The sequence below is a fragment of the Loxodonta africana genome, chromosome 6 (genome assembly GCF_030014295.1).
Source record: "Loxodonta africana isolate mLoxAfr1 chromosome 6, mLoxAfr1.hap2, whole genome shotgun sequence".
NCBI lineage: Eukaryota > Metazoa > Chordata > Mammalia > Proboscidea > Elephantidae > Loxodonta > Loxodonta africana.
In genome coordinates, this window is record NC_087347.1 from 77973613 (window position 1) to 77993267 (window position 19655).

Sequence of the window (19655 nt, forward strand, 5' to 3'; positions counted from 1 at the left end):
ATAAAAATGAATCATAATTAGAAATAAAAATAAATTCAGGATGAAGGGATCTAGTCTGGCAACAACGCCCTTGTGTATCAGATACCACCAGTGCAATGTGAAAGCTGCTTAAAAAACAAATGAACTCCCACTTTGGAGAGTGGCGTCTGGGGTCTTAAATGCTAGCAAGCAGCCATCTAAGATGCATCAATTGGTCTCAACCCACCGGGACCAAAGGAAAATGAAGAACACCAAGGACACAAGCTAATTATGAGGCCAAGAGACAGAAAGGGCCACATGAACCAAAGACTACATCAGCCTGAGACCAGAAGAACTAGATGGTGCCCGGCTACAACTGATGACTGCCCTGACGGGGAACACAACAGAGAACCCCTGAGGGAGCAGGAGAGTGGTGGGATACAGACCCCAAATTCTCATAAAAAGACCAGACTTAATGGTCTGACTGAGACTAGAAGGACCCTGGTGGTCATGGTCCCCAGACCTTCTGTTAGCCCAGGACAGGAACCATTCCCAAAGCCAACTCTTCAGACAGGGATTGGACTGGACAATAGGATGGAGAGGAATGCTGGTAAGGAGTGAACTTCTTGGATCAGGTGGACACGTGAGACTATGTTGACATCTCCTGCCTGGAGGGGAGATGAGAGGGCAGAGGGGGTCAGAAGCTGACAAAATGGACACAAAAAGAGAGAGTGGGGGAGGGAGCGGGCTGTCTCATTAGGGGGAGAGCAATTGGGAGTATGTAGCAAGGTGTATATAAGTTTTTGTGTGAGAGTGACTTGATTTGTGAACTTTCACTTAAAGCACAACAAAAATGAAAAAAAAAAAAAAAAGAATGCACATTGGGCTGCGTTAGAATAAATCCAGTTCTAAATAAAGCTTGTTTTATGGTTCTCTTATACTTGGTACCAGACAGTTTGTATTTGAAACATTATGACAAGAGAAACTCTGAGGAACAAACAAGGGAGAAAAACAAATAGGAATAGCTGAAGGAATTAAAGATGCCTGTCTGAAGAAGGGAGAGCCTACAAATCATATGTTAAAAATTTTGATGTTCTTAAGGGTTTTCAATTAAAAGCGATTGGGTACATTTAGTCTATTATGCCCTTCTTTTTTTTTGTGATAAGGTTAGGAGTCACTGGTCTCTTTGAGAACCTGATAAAGCCATGGGCCCTCCTTCCGGGGAAAAATTACATAAATATAGTTATATATAATTCATATACACATAATATATATTTATACATACACATATACACACATGTTTTACATATAGTCTCGTGGGGCTCTGATTCAGGTTAAGAACCCTAGGTTTAGAAGTTATAAGGACCCAGGCTTCAGTTTCATATAAGAAACTCTTTTTTCATTGATGTTCTTAAGCAATACCCCTGATCAGGCAGAGATAGCATGGACACCTATCAGAAAAGTTGATAAAGGAATTCCTTCCCTGGACAGAGGGAGTAGGAGAAGAGTCTGGAGCTGGTAACCTCTGGAGTCCCTTTCAATTCCAGCATTCCCTAGCCTAAAAGGAATTTCTAAGTAATTTCATAAAATTAAGGTAAATATTGAAAACACTCTTTGTTATTGTCATTCAAGTTAAAAATTTAAATACTAACAATGCCTGCTATTCTTTAGTAATTGAAGTAGCGTCAAACCTTAGCTCAGTCAAGCACTCACTTAACTTGCTGGACATATCTGAAAAGGATTTTATCCATTAGATACACAACCACAACGGCATCAGGTACATAACTTATTTCTTGTATTATGAACAAGAAAATATTTTTCTCCACAAAGTTGCTTTTTGATAAACTTTGCTGCACTAAAGGGTATTGTAGCAGAAACCATTAAAATCAGCCATTAAAAATCCTACGGAGCACAGTTCTACTCTAACACACAAGGGGTCGCCATTACTTGAAACCAATTCTATAGCAACTGGTTTTTATGTTTTAGGTAACAAACTATTGTCTAAACCTCAAGAACTTTTACACATTAGTCAAAAGTGAGAAGAGTTCCACCTCAATTTTAATTCAACCCTTGAAAGGAAGAAAACAAATCAAAGTCCTTGATAGTGATGCTTATTTCTTTAAAACTCAAGTTCTCAGAAATCCTAAGTAGGAAACTTTCAATTACTCCTCAGAGAAATACTTCCTGGACTTTGCTTCAATTTCATCTATAATTCTCATCATTAGTTCTGCTAATAACCCTGAAAGAGCTCCAATCCTGAAATAACTGTAATTATTACAGATGTACTATATTCAAAATTACTTCAGCGTTTCCTACCTACATTTATATAAAACTGTAATGAGATTTTATAAACGTCTGTTGCCGACACACAGTTCTGTTGCCTGGAAATAATTTTTATAATAAGTAAGTGTCCAAAAGGGCTGCAAGTCTCCAGGGGAAGCTATGTGTGTGTTAGTAATTTGCTAATGGAACCCTAGTGATAGACCTTATTCACTTAAGAACTCCAATTTTATTATTGTCACTTTTCTGCTGGGGCTGGAAGTTAAGGTATTATTATATCCCTCCATTTCTCTGCTTTCTCCAATTTCCATTGCCTTAATTTTCCATTTAAATAAACTTCTAAAAATGGAAAAAAGTTTGTCATCAATGGTAGAGTTTAAGTGATATAAAAAACAATCAAACAAAAAGAAAAACCCCATTGCCATCAAATCGATTCCAACTCATGGAGGCCCTATGTGTTACAGAGTAGAACTACTTCATAGAGATTTCTTGGTTGTAATCTTTACGGAAGCAGATTGCCAGGCCTTCTGTGGCACTGCTAGGGTGGGTTGGAACTGTCAACCTTTAGGTTAGCAGTTGAGCACAAACTGTTTGCACCATTCATATTTTTGTAGTTCAAGTAAAAGTTCTCCAGAAAAAGATTAATGACAACAGACCTCTTTTCTGGAGAAATGTTTGTCAAACTTCATCAAAATCTGTCACATCTTTTTCTTAGCTCTCCACAAAAGAAAAGACATCCAGACAGTAACGAGCCATAGAGAATTTCTGGGTTATTTTTGAGTTATACCTTCTATCTGTAAATATAGCTAATGGGAAGAGTTATATAGGACAGTGGTTCTCAAACATCAACATGTAGCAGAACGACCTGGAAGACTTACCAAAACACAGATTGCTGGCCTCATCTCCAGAGTTTGTGATTTAGTAGGTCTTGGATGGGAACCAATAACTGGCATTTCTAACAATTTCTCAGGTGACGTTGATGCTACTGGTCCAGGAACAAGTCTTTGAGAACCCCGATACAGGAGGATCCCTGGTATGTACCTGATCACAGCATCATGTTTCCTTTCCTAATTCAAACCCTCGTAGCTGAGGTTCTTACGTCATATTCTAGACTAGTCCCTAAAATGCCAGATGTCTTTCTGTGGCTTCAGAACCCATGTAAGCCATAACAACAACAACAACAAAAAGCCATACCCTTCCGCAATTATATGGTGGAAAATAATAGGAAATAATGCAAACTTTTTCTGGAAGATGAAACCAAGTTTTCTGTTTTTTGAGTCCCTCACCCCCTTTCTTTAAACCTCTTGCTAAGTATTTGGTTGGAGTTCAAAAAGATATGGTTCATAAAGCCTATTTGGAAAAAAGATTGGCATACTTACCAGAGAGGAAATATACCAAGTCTCATGGTGATAAAAACCATGGCAAACATAACAAACAGGAGATCACACACTTTCTGAAACTTGGCATAATTTGCCATTTTGGCAGCCTATGAAAGGAAGAAATGTGACATATTAATTTAGCTAAAATGATAAAAGTTTCTTTGAATATGCATGAAGACCCTCTAAGTTATAATTTACCAGATGCATAAAATTTCCTGCTACTTTGAAATGTCATGCATCATGAAATAGAATTTATAATTTACCCATAAGTCGAGTGAAATGCAGCATTTGCCATAAGTAGAATTACTGACTGTCACAGATTTAATAAAATATTCAGCAACCTGAAAAATTCAATTATGTGGTTGATTTCAGGAAAACAGAAAAATAAATTCTTGCATTATAGATTATATTAGCAAACTAAAGACACCAAAACAGAAATTTGGCATACTAAGTCAAAATAGAGAGTGCTAGATAATCCCTTAAACCTTTAACGAGGCCCAAACACTGCAGCCACTCAACTTTATACAGAATACTTGTAGCCTTTCTGCATTTTTTCTTATTTCTACTTAGAACTATAGGTTTTCTTTAAACAGGCACAGGGTAGACTCTGGGGAGATAGTTTCTGTCTTAGCTCGCTTATTCTCATAGAAATGAAGAAAGCATTAAGATAATGTTATTTCCACTAATCCATTTAGGTATAATTTTCAAAGTTACATTAATGGGTCATTTTTCTGGATGAACGTCACTAATGTTCAAAGTATTTGTGAGAAGTATTCTAAGAATTTATTATAGTGATCTAAGTGACCACATTTTACATTATAAATTACTCTATGGAAGAAATTGCTTATCTTACTCTACTATCCAGATGAGCAGACATGATTTTACAGATGATTCTAAGTAAGAACAGGTGAGACTGAAAACATAATTTTGTTTGATCCCCACTTTTTACATTTTTATGTAGAATTCACAGCACAAACACAAAAGGTTATAAATGGAAGGTGTCTTCTGAATTCAAACAGTGTTTTCTACTTCTTAGAAAGTTAAATTGCTGTTGTTGCTGTTAGGTGCCATCCAGTCAGTTCCAACTCACAGAGACTATATGTAAGAATGAAACACTGCCTAGTGTCTCGTCATCCTCACAATCATTGCTACGTTTGAGACCACTGTTGCACCACTGTGTCAGTCCATCGTGTTGAGGGTCTTCCTTTTTGCTGGCCCTCTACTTTACCAAGCATGATTTCCTTCTCCATGGACTGGTCCCTCCTGATAACATGTCCAAAGTACATGAGATGAAGTCTCGCCATCCTCACTTCTAAGGAGCAGTCTGGCTGTACTTTTTCCAAGACAGATGTGTTTGTTCTTCTGGCACTCCATGGTATATTCACTATTCTTCATGAACATCATAATTCAAAGGCATCAATTCTGCTTTGGTTTTCCTTATTCATTGTCCAGCTTTCACATGCATATAAGGGGACTAAAAATATCATGGCTTCGGTCAGGTACACCTCAGTCCTCAAGGTAGCACTGTTACTTTTTAACACTTTAAGGAGGTCTTCTGTAGCAGATTTGCCTAAAAATATGTTGTTTGATTTCTTGACTGCTGCTTCCATGGGTGTTGACTGTGGATCCAAGTAAAATGAAATCTTTGACATCTTCAATCTTTTCTCTGTTTATCATGATGTTGCTTATTGGCAGTTATCACAGGTTGTTAATGAGTCTTCCTCCAATCTTGATGCCTCATTCTTCTTCATGTAGTCCAGCTTCTCAGATTATTTCCTCAGCCTACAGACTGAATAATCATGGTGAAAAAATACAATCCTGATGTACATCTTTCCTGATTTTAAACAACACAGTATCCCCTTGTCTGTCCAAACAACTGCTTCTTGGTCTATGTACAAGTTCTGCATGAGCACAAGGAAGTGTTCTGGAATTCCCATTCTTTGCAAAGTTATCCATAATTTGTTATAGTCCATATGGTCAAAGGCCTTGGCATAGTCAATAAAACACAGGTAAATGTCTTTCTGGTATTATCTGCAAGATCCATCTGACATCAGCAATATCCCTCCTTCCCCATCCTCTTCTGAATCCACCCTGATCTTCTGACAGTTTTCTGTTGATGTACTGCTGCAACCATTTTTGAATTATCTTCAGCAAAATTGTACTTGCCTGTGATATTAATGATATTGTTCAATAAATTCCTGCATTCTGCTGGATCACCTTTCTTTAGAATGGGCACAAATAAGGACCTCTTCTAGTTCATTGGTCAGGTAGTTAGCTGTCTTCCAAATTCCCTGGCATAGATGAATGAGCATTTCTAGCACTGCATGTCTGCTGAAACATCTCAATTGGTATTCTGTCAATTCCTGGAGCCTTGTCTTTTGCCAATGCCTTCAGTGCAGCTTGGACTTTGTCTTTCAGTACCATTGGTTCTTGATCATATGAAACCTCCTTCTGGATTGAATGTCAACCAATTCTTTTTGGTACAGTGACTCTGTGTTTCTTTCCATCTTCTTTTGATGCTTCCTGTGTCATTCAATATTTTGTCCATTGTTATTATTGTTGTTAGGTGCCGCTGAGTCAATTTTGACTTATAGCGACCCTATAGGACAGAGTAGAACTGTCCCACAGGGTTTCCAAGGAGCAGCAAGTGGATTAGAACTGCTGACTTTTGGTTAGCAGGCAAGCTCTTAACCACTGTGCCACCAGGGCTCCTATAGAATTTTGCCCACAGAATCCTTCGGTATTACAATTCCAGGCTTGAATATTTTCTTCAGTTCATTCAGCTTGAGAAATGCTGAGTGTGTTCTTCCCTTTTGGTTTTCTAATTCCAGGTCTTTGCACATTTCATTATAATACTTTGTCTTCTTGAGTCACTCTTTGAAACCTTCTGTTCAGCTCTTCTACTTCATCATTTCTTCTATTTGCTTTAGCTAGTCCATGTTCAAAAGCAAGTTTCAGAGTCTCTTCTGACATCCATTTTGGTCTTTTCCTTCTTTTCTGTCTTTTTAATGACCTTTTGCTTTCTTCATGCATGATGTCATCCCACAGGTTGTCTAGTCTTTGGTCATTAGTGTTCAATGTGTCAAACCTATTCTTTAGATGGTCTCTAAATTCAGGTGGGATATGCTCAAAGTCGTACTTTGGCTATTGTGGACTTGTCTTAATTTTTGTCAGCTTCAACCTGAACTTGCATATATGCAATTGATGGTCTGTTCTGCAGTTGGTCCGTGGCCTTCTTCCGACTGATGATATTGAGCTTTTCCATTGTGTCTTTCCACAGATGAGGTGGATTTCATTACTGTGTATTTCATTCAGTGAGGTCCACGTGTATAGTCACTGTTTATGTTGTTGAAAAACGGGATTTCCAATGAATAAGTTGCTTTTCTAAGTCAAGTTGAATGGATTGTTGACAGTATGTTCAGAAGCTATAAGTTTACTGCTTTAAGCGAAACACCAAGCTCTTAGAGAAATGTATCCCTATGGGGAAATATCTATTACCAAGAATATTAAGTTTTAATTTAACGAATACTTTGGGTGTAATACCACAAATTATTTAAAAAAGAGAAAAAGTACCTTCTGTCTCTTTCTAGCCTATGTAAAGTATGTAGTTTCCATTTGACATTAATTCGCAAGTATTCAATAAGCAAGCAATAAACATCAATGTTTCAGAGATGACTAGGCATCAGATTCCACCTTCAAAGAGTTGACAGTTTACATATTTCATTAACTAGATACTCTCAAACATTATTTATAATGTCAGAGAATTTAAGTGAAGAATATTTGTTTTTAAACCACATGACTGAGATTTCTGGGATTATTTTTCTTCTCTGGAAAAAAGTGGTGGATAACAATTCAACCAACATTTTCTGAATCATGGCTCTGCCAAGCCTCATGCTAACCACTTCCATCACAGATGTCAAAGTTGGCATTTTTTTTTTTTAATAATTTTTATTGTGCTTTAAGTGAAAGTTTACAAATCAAGTCAGTCTCTCACACAAAAACCCATATACACCTTGCTACACACTCCCAATTACTCTCCCCCTAATGAGACAGTCTGCTCTCTCCCTCCACTCTCTCTTTTCGTGTCCTTTTCACTAGCTTCTAACCCCCTCCACCCTCTCATCTCCCCTCCAGGCAGGAGATGCCAACATAGTCTCAAGTGTCCACCTGATCCAAGAAGCTCATTCCTCACCAGCATCCCTCTCCAACCCATTGTCCAGTCTAATCCATGTCTGCAGAGTTGGCTTCGGGAATGGTTCCTGTCCTGGGGCAACAGAAGGTCCGGGGGCCATGACCAGCGGGGTCCTTCCAGTCTCAGTCAGACTGTTAAGTCTGGTGTTACGAGAATTTGGGTTCTGCATCCCACTGCTCTTCTGCTCCATCAGGGGTTCTCTGTTGTGTTCCCCGTCAGGGCAGTCATCGGTTGTAGCCAGGCATCATCTAGTTCTTCTGGTCTCAGGATGATGTAGTCACTGGTTCATGTAGCCCTTTCTGTCTCTTGGGCTCATAATCACCTTATGTCCTTGGTGTTCTTCATTCTTCTTTGATCCAGGTGGGTTGAGACCAAATGATGCATCTTAGATGGCTGCTTGCTAGCGTTTAAGACCCCAGACTCCACTCTTCAAAGTGGGATGCAGAATGTTTTCTTAATACATTTTATTATGCCAATTGACTTAGATGTCCCCTGAAACCATGGTCCCCAGACCCCCTGCCCCAGCTACGCTGGCCTTTGAAGCATTCAGTTTATTCAGGAAACTTCTTTGCTTTTGGTTTAGTCCACTTGTGCTGACCCTCCCCTGTATTGTGTGCTGTCTTTCCCTTCACCTAAAGTAGTTCTTATCTACTGTCTAATTAGTGAATACCCATCTCCCACCCTCCGCCCCCCGCCTCATAACCACAAAAGAATGCTTTCTTCTCAGTTTAAACTATTTCTCAAGTTCTTATAACAGTGGTCTTATACAATATTTGTCCTTTTGCAACTGACTAATTTCACTCAGCATAATGCCTTCCAGGTTCCTCCATATTATGAAATGTTTCACAGATTCATCATTGCTCTTTATTGATACGTAGTATTCCATTGTGTGAATAGTCCATAATTTATTTATCCATTCATCCATTGATGGGCACCTTGGTTGCTTCCATGTTTTTTGCTATTGTAAACAGTGCTGCAATAAACACGGATGTGCATATATCTGTTCGTGTAAAGGCTCTTATTTCTCTAGGATATATTCCAAGGAGTGGGATTGCTGGATCGTATGGTAGTTCTATTTCTATAAAGTTGGCAGATTTTAAAGATTGATGTCAAAATTGTAGGTTGCTGTATAAATTTTTACTTCCAAGGATATTTAGGATTTACCTAAACGGTAACTGATTTTCAGGGTGTTATTTCTATACCAATTATTTTTCTCTTTCTTCAAAAAAAAAAAAAAAAAAAGCTAAGTAGAGTTTAGCTTGAATCACATAAAAAAACCATAGTCCCAAACTATCTTCTGACTTAGTAGCCTATTAGGGCTATTTTTTCTGTTTTATGGAATTAAAGGGACCATAAAAAAAAAAAAAAGGGACCACAGTTTTTAATAAATTGCTAAATATACCTCAAACCTTGACTAACCGCTTTTATAGTAGACTGAATTTATGACACGGAATTTCTGCTTATATTACAATAACAAATCATTATTTGAGAACACTTCTATATTTACAGTACCAGTAAATGCTTCAAAGATGACAAAGCTGAGGGCCAACAGAATTAAATAAATTAGAAAACAGATTGTAAGGCCTATTTCTACATGGAATTTATATACTTATGAGTTGATTTTGGCCAGGTGTATAAATTTCTTAGTGTAAAGTGAAAGACTTTTATTTAATTATACGACATTATTGAGTGCGATTCTTCACAGGAGCCATAATTAAGAGTAAATGCATCAAACTGTCCTTGGGATTTATGTTTTGAAATAGGCTAGAACATTTTTCTTTTTTTACCACTTTAAAAATTCTAAATGATAATGGTTAAGAAAGTTAACCAAATTGCAACTGATATTTTCACAGTCTTTATTACTTATATGTACAGAAAACACAGCTTTTACATATAATTTGAAATTTGTACAGATTTTTCACTGTAAAAATACTAGGAATATATATATATGTATATATATGCAATGAAAACTATACCCACTAGTTAATGTCATCGGGATATATAGCTCCTGTTAATAACTAAAATGAGTCATATACACCCTCCAGATATATCAGTGAAACTTACAAAACAGAAACAATACCTATTCAGATAATGACTTTTCTGCTGTAAATCATTCACTGCTTAACCATGGAAGAGTAAAAGGTTTCATTGTTTATTAATAAAGAATGTTAACATAATGAACACTTTTCTTCTATAGAAGTTTATATACTAACTAAAAGTCTCATTTTCATCAATTTAACCCAAAAAGAAACACAGCAGTGTCAAAAGTAGTCATTTATCATCTTCCCAATAACTATCTAGCATCGCATGGAATAAATGGTGATCCTGGGGGCTTCCTGAATTTGGATTTTGTACTCTTAAAGGCAAAACTCTTACCTCTAGAAGAGCATCAGACGAATCATGAAGACAAAGGATCAGGGTCCCTGCTCGGGTCATATTGTTGACATATGAAAAGGTAATCAAGACAATAGCTACAAGATGGTGCAGGAACATAGCGCCAAAGTCCTTAGGGAAGGAAAAAACATAGCCATATTAGGGTTTAGCAATATCCCAACATTTCTATTCATCCATTCAACCAATACTTACTCAGAACTACTATGGGTTTAAATATTTCACTTTACTTGGATCCACAATCAATGCCCATGGAAGCAGCAGTCAAGAAATCAAAGAACGTATTCCATTGGGCAAATAGGCTGCAAGAGACCTCTTTAAAGTGTTAAAAAAAAAAAAAACAAAGATGTTACCTTGACGACTAAGGTGCACCTGACCCAAGCCACGGTATTGTCTACTGTCTCATATGCAAGAGAAAGCTGGACAATGAATAAGAAGGTCAAAGAAGAGTACATGTATTTGAACTATGGTGTTGGCAAAGAATACTGAATATACCATGGACTGCCAGAAAAATGAAGAAATTTGTCTTAGAAGAAGTACAGCCAGAATGTTCCTTAGAAGTGAGGATAGTAAAATTTTGTCTCTCTTACTTTGGATATGTTATCAGGAGTGACCAGTCCCCAGAGAAGGACATTATGCTTGGTAAAGCACAGGGTGAGCAAAAAGGGGAAGACCCTCAACATGATGGATTGACACAGTGGCTGGAACGATGGGCTCAAATACAGCGATGATTGTTTGAGGATGGTACGGAACCAGGCAGTGTTTCATTCTGTTGTGCTTGAGATCTTTAGGAGTCAGAAGTGATTGTATGGCACCTAACAGCAACAGCAAACAAAAGAGACCAAGATTTCTGCCTTTGTTATGTATTCTAATTGGTACAATAAACAATAAATATAATAAGTAAATGATCTCTATGTTGCAAGGTGATGGAAAAATCACTTTAACAATCACAGCCAAGTATTGTAATTGTTGTCAATAAAAAAAAAAAAAAAACCTATAAAAAACTGAGTTGGCAAAACTTCTGTGATAGATGTACTCACAACAATGACAAAAAAAAAAAAAGAGTAGCTTTTGAGGCTGCTTATGTACAAACACCTCATGGCATTTGGTTCCTTGGTTTGGTGGTTAGGTTCATGGTTTCCTGGAATATCCCAGTTAATTAGCCTAATAATGTATTTAGTGCTTCTGTTCTACTTCCTAGTTCACTGCATAGTGCTTGGGTCTTAAAAACTTGCAAGTGGCCATCCACAATTGGTCTCTGTTCAACAGAGGAAGGAAGAGAGTCAGGAATAGGAAGAGGAGGTAGAATGTGTGATTAACTGCCTCCATGAACAACTGCCTCCTTTGCCATGAGACCAAAAGAACTGGATGGTGCCCAGCTAGCATTACTGAACATTTTGTTCAAAGATTCCATAGAAGAATCCTCATCAAAAGGGAGGAAATGCAGAACATAATTTCAAGTTCTCCTAGAATCCAGATTTTCTGGAGCCATGGAGGCTGGAAGAACCCCTGAAACTATTGACTGGTGGGTGGGTAGTAAAGAATGTCTGTCTTGAGCATTGTGCTCTTTCAAGATCCATCTACATGGGATCAAATTGACAACAGCAACTGGAAAAATAGGAAACTGTAGTGGGCAGTGAGTTTATGTTAATGGGGGAGGAACAACTCAGAAAAGGGGGGTGAGAACGATTGCACAACTCGACGAATGTAATCAATGTCACTGAATTCTGCATGTAGAAACTGCTGAACTGGTGTATGTTTTACCATGTATACTCTCACCAACAACAAAATAAATAAAAATTTAAAAAATAGAAAAGTGCTATAGAAAAAAAAGAGTAAGCATAGCAAGGGGAGTGAGAGAGTACTGATTGGTGGGGGAATGGGTTGCAGTATTACATATCAGGCTCAGGGTAGACTTTTTTAAACAGGTGACTTAAAGAAGAAAGGTGAGTTAGCCATACAGAAATATAGGAAGAGAATGTGCCAGGCAGAGAAAACAAACAAGGCAAAGGCTTTATCGTTATCTTCTTTCTATCCTGACATGTTCAAGGAATTGTAAAACCAGTGTACCTAGAATAGTGTGAGAGAGAGTAGTAGAGGTTAGAGTGGAAACTTTATAGATTCTATTTATTTATTTATTTTTTTACTAGCTTCCTTCTATCTATTACCATTCTTAAAAAAGATACCGTAACTTTGTTGAGTAGAAAGAAATCATTACTTAATCACTGGCATGTAGCTATTCAGGAAACCCTGGTGGTGTAGTCGTGAAGTGCTATAGCTGTTACCCAAAAGGCCAGCTGTTACCCAAACCCACCAGGTGCTCCTTGGAAACCCTGTGGGGCAGTTCTACTCTGTCCTATAGGGTTGCTTTCAGTCGGAATTGACTCGACGGTAATGGGTTATATATATATATATATATATATATATATATATATATATATATATATACAGCTATTTTATATAACATACATACAGATTATTGGAAGGTTAAGGTGTCTAGAACAAGAATATTTCTGGGGCTTTAATTTTACTTATGACATTGGCATAGCTACAAAGCACTTTTAAGCACTCTCTAAGAGGTAGCAGGGCTAGGCAACATTTTGTTATACACATGGTTGCTATGAGTCAGAGCTGACTGGAAGGCATTTAACAACACATAGTACTCCTGGTCATAATCATAACGAAGCAGGGCTAATTTTTATTCTTATAGATGCCTTCACAAAATCCCTCTTGGATGTTCCATTGGGACTATTCTTAACATTTGTTTTGAGAACCAGTCTGGCAACTGTCCTAAGGGTGGCGGATGTTTAGCTGAGATACTTTAATTCTAATTTAAACTGACACTGACAACTAGGTCAGGTAGAGTCCTCCGTTCCTTCCAGATTCTACTTAATCTTTTACTCAAGAGGGGGCAGCCCTAGTGATATCTCCAATTTCTTTGAGCTGTCTTATGGTTTTCTTCTGCAACCATCTAGCTCTCACAGATTCTGCCTGGCTCTGAGCCACTTGGTAAAAGAGGAAATTTCTCTGGACCCATTTTCCTGTCCTGGCCCTATAGTCACCTTTTCCACAATTCAGAGAGATCTCTGCCTCTAATTTCTATTCTTCAGTTCAGTTCAATTAAACAATTATTTTTATCTGGTTTGTCTGAAGCATGTTCACTGATCAGTGGTTAACGCAGTTTCTACTTTAAAATAAAAGCTCGGGAAAGTAAAACCAGAGTTCTATTGACACAGCTAGACTCCTGAAGAATGTCTAAGTGCCTTATTTAGCACAATGGACATTTCTTGAGTGTATACTGCAAGAGTCAGTTTGTAATCTAGGCTCCTTCTGAGTTTTTTAAATTTTTGGTAAGGGTGTCAACTTCCTCATCTGTACAGTTAAGAGATTGGATCAAGTTATTTTTAAGCTGTCAAATCTATAATCCCTGGCTTGGTAGTTCTCATGACTAAAATGGCATTTGAAGTCTTTAATCTACCAATTTCATATCAGTGTCAATTAGAGTAAGAGAAAGACAGAAAAACAGAAAGGAGGGGCTGTTGATATTACTACAGTTATGGGTTTAAAAAGTGAACTTCAATTGTTTATATGGTTCTGGGCCCACTTCGGAAACCCTGGTGGCATAGTGGTTAAGAGCTACAACTGCTAACCAGAAGGCCGGCAGTTTGAATCCGCGAGGTGCTCCTTGCAAACCCTATGGTGCAGTTCTACTCTGTCCTTTAGGGTCGCTATGAGTCAGAATCGACTCCAAGGCAACGAGTTTGGGTTTTTGGTTTGGTTTGGGCCTACTCTGGTGAACATGTTTAGGAGGTGCTTTTCCTTCTTGGAAAGCACCTAACATTAATTGATAATTACACACATTGACTTATCTCAAGAATAAATAATGTATAATCCTAAATAAGATCAGATAATTTCAAAAATGAAATCTTAATATTTCAATTAACATCTGGGTTTAGTTTCCAAAGTAACCATGTGGTATTGATGGTGGTACCACTGTCAGAAGAATCACCTGGATTGCATCAATTAATTCTAACTGCCCGCAGCAGAGCTGTGTTACAAACTCCCACCACCTGTTGACCTACCACTGAACCCCTTCCTCCAGAACCAGATTTACACCTAGTTCTCAGCTCAGTGGCAGAAGAAAAAGGATGAGCATGCGCCGAGTTTAATGATTGATTATGCACAGGCTCAAGTCACCAGTTTTACTTACTTTTCCTAATTTTCTCTGATGTTTCCATAGTATCTAGAATTTTGCTAAATAATTAAATTTGGAAATACCAAAATGCCTCAGGCATGCAATAAAAATTGTACTGACCATGTCTCCCACTGGAAGATGAATTCTGTTCTCTCCAGTTTATTAGCAGAAATTTATTAGGTTTCATCACCAGGAGTATAGTGTTCTACCAGACAATACCAATTTCAAGACAATGGATCAATTACAAAGGAGCTAGCCTATCTACCAATACTTTAAACTCTTTCCTAAATAATTAAATGAAAACATACAGCACCTATTTCAACAGTGAAATGAATGCATATTTGTCCTTGCTTAATACATAGATTTTAAAGCCTAAACGGCTGAGTACCTCACCAGAACAATACTCTCCATATTTCCCATTGTTTGGCCCAGAATGATTAATCTTGACTCATTGAATGAGAGTAAGAGATTTTCTCTATTTAATTTAAAAATGAATAAATACAAATTGATTCAAACACCTATGAGGATTTGGACCATTTTGTAATTGAGTTTCCTAATTCATATCTGAAACAAATGTCAATGAACACCACAATGCTCTTGGCAACATTGCAGTGCTTTTTTAAAAACAAGAGCCTTGCTTTTCAGACCAAGTTTGCTTTGCGAACATGATTTCCACACATAAATCTCAAGATCCTAGAAAACATTTATTACTCAGGGGCTCAGAGTTATGCCCATGGCAGACCAATTTTCATTATACAGTCGTATCTAAATGAATATGAAAAAGGCATGAATAATGGATTTTGTCTTTTATATTTCTGCTTCAGAAAACATTAGAGGCAATGAAATACCTTTGATAAAAGCCATGCAGTCATTATTTTATGTGTACTCACATCCCTCACACAGGCATATTCTAGGCCCTGAATCTGGTTCAAATAACAGTTTTTAAACAAATTGTCAATTTGGATTTTATAAATGCACTGTGCAAAACTTCCATCTTCTTTTGTTACTACTGAAAGCAACCAGTGTGAATATAGACTCAGGCATAGCTGAAAGAACCTTAGCATTTTAGGTTAAAGACATTTTCCTGGGTTTTCAGTTGCAACAACGAAGTAAAGAGATTGTGATTTTTTGTTGCCTCTCAGATTGAAGGCTGGTCCCAAAGCCCTAATTCTAAATAAACTGGCCTGGTCGTCTGCTTCAGTGGTGCTTCCAACCTCCTGCTCTTCTGCCATATTGTTTCTGGATATAGTCACAGCTATCATTAAGGCCTTTCATGCTCCCTGCCTGATATTAACCCCACCTCGGCCATCATTTCAGTGGCTTCTTGGACAGAACAGAGGAGTCTGTGGCTGTAATGGATTGAATTGTGTTACCCCCAAAGTATGTATCAATTTGGCTAGGCCATGACTCCCAGTATTCTGTGGCTGTCCTTAATTTTGTGATTGTAATTTTATGTTAAAAAGGATTAGGGTGGGATTGTAACACCACGTTTACTCAGGTCACCTCCCTGATCCAAGGTAAAGAGAGTTTCCCTGGGGTGTGGCCTGCACCACCTTTTATCTTTCAAGAGAGAAAAGGAAAGGGTAAGCAAGCTGAGAGTTGGGGACATCATACCACCAAGAAAGCAGCATCAGGAGCAGAGTGTGTCCTTTGGACATGGGGTCTCTGTGCCTGAGAAGCTCCTCGACCAGGGGAAGACTGAGGACAAGGACCTTCTTCCAGAGCCAACAGAGAGAGAAAGCCTTTCTCTGGAGCCAACGCCCTGAATTTGGACTTGTAACCTACTAAAAATGCCACTGCCTACCAGACTGTGAGAAAATGAATTTCTCTTGTTAAGGCCATCCGCTTGTGGTATTTCTGTTATGGCGGCACTAGATGACTAAGACAGTGGTCTATGTTAATTTTCAGAGACAGAAACAAAATGAGATTTGATCTTGACTCAAGCTGAATTAGAATAAGTCTGAAATGAAAGAATTAAAGGAAGAGCCATTTATTTTAATACCAAAACATGGTAAGATAATGCTGTTTTTTTCCCCTAAACACATTTCCAAATGGCATTTGGAGACCCTAGAAAGATTTTCTTAGCCTGGTCTGTGCAGTTCTCACATTCAGAAACGTCTAGGTGTCCAGGTATCTGGACTCCATCCCCAACTATTAAGATGAGGATCACCATCTTTAATTTAATTCAGTTCTCCTGGGAAATTTTATGCCCAATAAAATAAGGACAGAGTGATCAATCTCTCATTAAGACCCAAGTTCTGCCATTCTTTATGATGGAACTCCCTTATGGAAGCAAAATGAACTCATTTCGCACAATACCATAAACAACAAGAAACATGTTCTTAATTCCCATTTACTGCATAAAATATCAATAATGTTATGCAGTCTCTTTTGGGAATTATCTTTGTAACCAGTGAAGAAAAACAATGATGAACCCCTCAAAAAAAGGGAATAAGACAACTGAGATTTTAAGTGAAGGCTGGTTTGGATGTGCCCAGATGGTGAAGAATACAAATTACTTCTTAAGTGCAAGGCAAAGAAAATGCTCTTCTCTCTCAGATGCAAATGGCACATATTAGCTTTTCTGAATTTAATTTAATAAAATCAATATAACTAAGAAATTTGTAATCTTAACTCATATGAACGAAAATCAGGCTGTTAGCACCAGGTTACCCATTTAACAGATTTTCAAACTTTCTAGGAAACGGAAGACCAGGAGCACAGCTTAAAGCTGATTTCATTTAATGGCATCTGTAAGAATAATAGAAATCTCTTGGGTTTTTTATAGTCTTCTTACCTGAGCCTTCAGGGCCCATAAAAACTCGTATTACTTTTCAAAGAGCAATATGTATTTTTTTCTAGAAACCACTAACAGCTTTCCTATCTCTTCACTTGGAATTCTGCAACCTAGAGGTAAAACTCAGAAGGTTAGGGTACGGCCCAGCTTTGCAGAAAGTGGACTCAAGTAGGTAACTTGGCAATACAAGGGACAGTGCCCACTCGGACCGCATCTCCACTCCAGAACAAACAACAGATGGGAATGGTGAGAAGATCAGAAAAAGTTAAATATATTTTCCTATCACAGATTCTCAACTTTTGGATATGGGTGGCTGAAGTTCTAACTAACAGCATAATACATAACCTCTTGTAATACATAATACTTAAAACACAAACAAAAAACCCCAAAAAACCCACTGCCATCGAGTCAGTTCCGACTCACAGCGACCCTATAGGACGGAGTAGAACTGCCCGATAGAGCTTCCAAGGAGCGCCTGGCGGATACGAAGTGCTGACCTTTTGCGTAGCAGCCATAGCACTTAACCACTACGCCACCAGGGTTTCCAAAAACACAAACAAGAGACTAAAATTTCTTCTAGGTTTACAACACAATAATTAAAATGAAGGTTTATTCAGGGTGATTTATAGCAATCAGTTGATTCTGAGTTGACTTGCATTTGGCAATCTGAGGCAAATTATACATTTCTCTTACCAACATATTATGTGAGAAGTTCACAGATGTATTTAAATGCCAACTTTTGAGTATCTGCACACTTTCACAATTTATTTGGTTATTATATTTTCAACAGGACTTGAATTTGGGCTCACTATCAACAGAATTGGTTACATGTACCATTTAAAGAAAGATATTTCAAATAACAAGGCTCTTCAAAAAACTAACTAGAACTTCGCGTTTGTTTTCATGTACATCACATGCAACCTAGAGTTAATAATGAAGAAAAAAATTGGAAAGGGATGAAAAGGTGTGACTTATCTGGGTAAAACATGTCCAACTGTGAAATGGAGTAGTCCAGGCAGAAATTATTTAGTTGCAACTATTCTAAGATTTAAGCCACGAATAAAAACTCATTTATACTAAGTCTACAGCCAACTTTATTCCAACACTTTTTTTTCTGATAGACTAGATATTTTCCCCCCTTTTGACTAAATGTACACACATTTAGTCCTTGAGGGAGAGAACTGTCATACACAGACATCATTCTAAAAAGAGTTAAGTGTCAAGAAGTTAGCCTTTGAATTTACCATTGTCACTGCCAACGTGTTTTTAAAATGTGTACTGATGTGATGTGAATATAGTTCTAAAATGTGTACTGATGTGATTTGAATGTAGTTTACCTTATCTCAAATCTGACATCCCCACTCTTCACCAAATGTGCATATCCAGATTTCACTACCTTAGAGCAGGGATAGGCAAATTACAGCACGCAGACCAAATCTGGCCCTCCACTTGTTTTTATAAATAAAGTTTTCTTAGAACACTGCCACATCTATTTGTTTTATTTTATCTACGGCTGCTTCTTGCTACAATGGCAGAGTTGAGTATTTGCAACAGAGACTGTATGGCCCACAAGTTTAAAATATTATTATCTGGCCATTTTCAGAAAAATGTGACAACCCCTGCCTTAGAGCTACAGCAAAGGACATACATACTATGGGAAATTGGTCACTTATCTGAGATGTGGCAATTGTATAGTCTCATGGTCATATTCGCATTTCTTCAAATAAAAGATGCGTAAGAGATTTAATTTTAACAGTTATTCTGGAGAAATCCATTACATATTACTCTCAAAATTCAGAAAAACTATAAACAGAAGGTTCTGGTAGGTACCCCCATCAAAATCTCATGATCAATTACACCTATTACTTCAAGATCATTTGAAAAGCTTTTAAAGCAAAAGCTGTTTGGATGCAGTATTTCTTTGTCTACTGCTAGATATGCCATTACTTTATGGCTTCTGGGAACATATATAAATGAAATAAAGAACTGCTGTACAAGCAGTGTTCACTCAATCTTTCTGTTGTACATTTATGGTGCCATTTCAAAATCAAGAACTCATAATCTCAATACACTATGAATTATTTAGTTAATATTTAATCTCTAATTGATTTTATTACTGGAAAAGGATGCAATAAAATTTTATTTGCCCAACAGAAAACAGTAAGATAGGGCCACCAATTCCCTCCTAGGGTGCCTGGCCAGAGCATGCCGCTTGATTTGCAGCTCCCTGGAGTCCTCCTTTATGCTTTCCCTTCCTCTTGCCATAAAAAGCACACTCTGTAAATGCATTCTGCTTTCAAATGATGTAGGTATTTTTTTTAATTATACTTGCACGTGTTTTTTTTCTCACTGAACGTTGGGTCCTGGAAAGTTCTCCAGCACTACAGGCCTTGCCAGATCACAGGCACCTGCAGCCCAAGGCCTTGGTTACGCTTTCTGGGCTCTGTTCAAATTCCCATTGTC

The 19655-nt window shown here is 37.7% G+C and overlaps 1 protein-coding gene across 1 annotated transcript in view; it reads right to left on the reverse strand.

The window, feature by feature from the left end:
* Nucleotides 1-19655, reverse strand: part of CERS6 (ceramide synthase 6) — a 324304-nt gene that overhangs the window by 47261 nt on the left and 257388 nt on the right. Inside the window, exons 7-8 of the mRNA XM_064287027.1 lie at nt 10186-10314; nt 3618-3724 (exon numbers count right to left, since the gene is read on the reverse strand). Coding sequence (XP_064143097.1) covers nt 3618-3724; nt 10186-10314 — 236 coding nt within the window. The remainder of the gene's footprint in view (nt 1-3617; nt 3725-10185; nt 10315-19655) is intronic.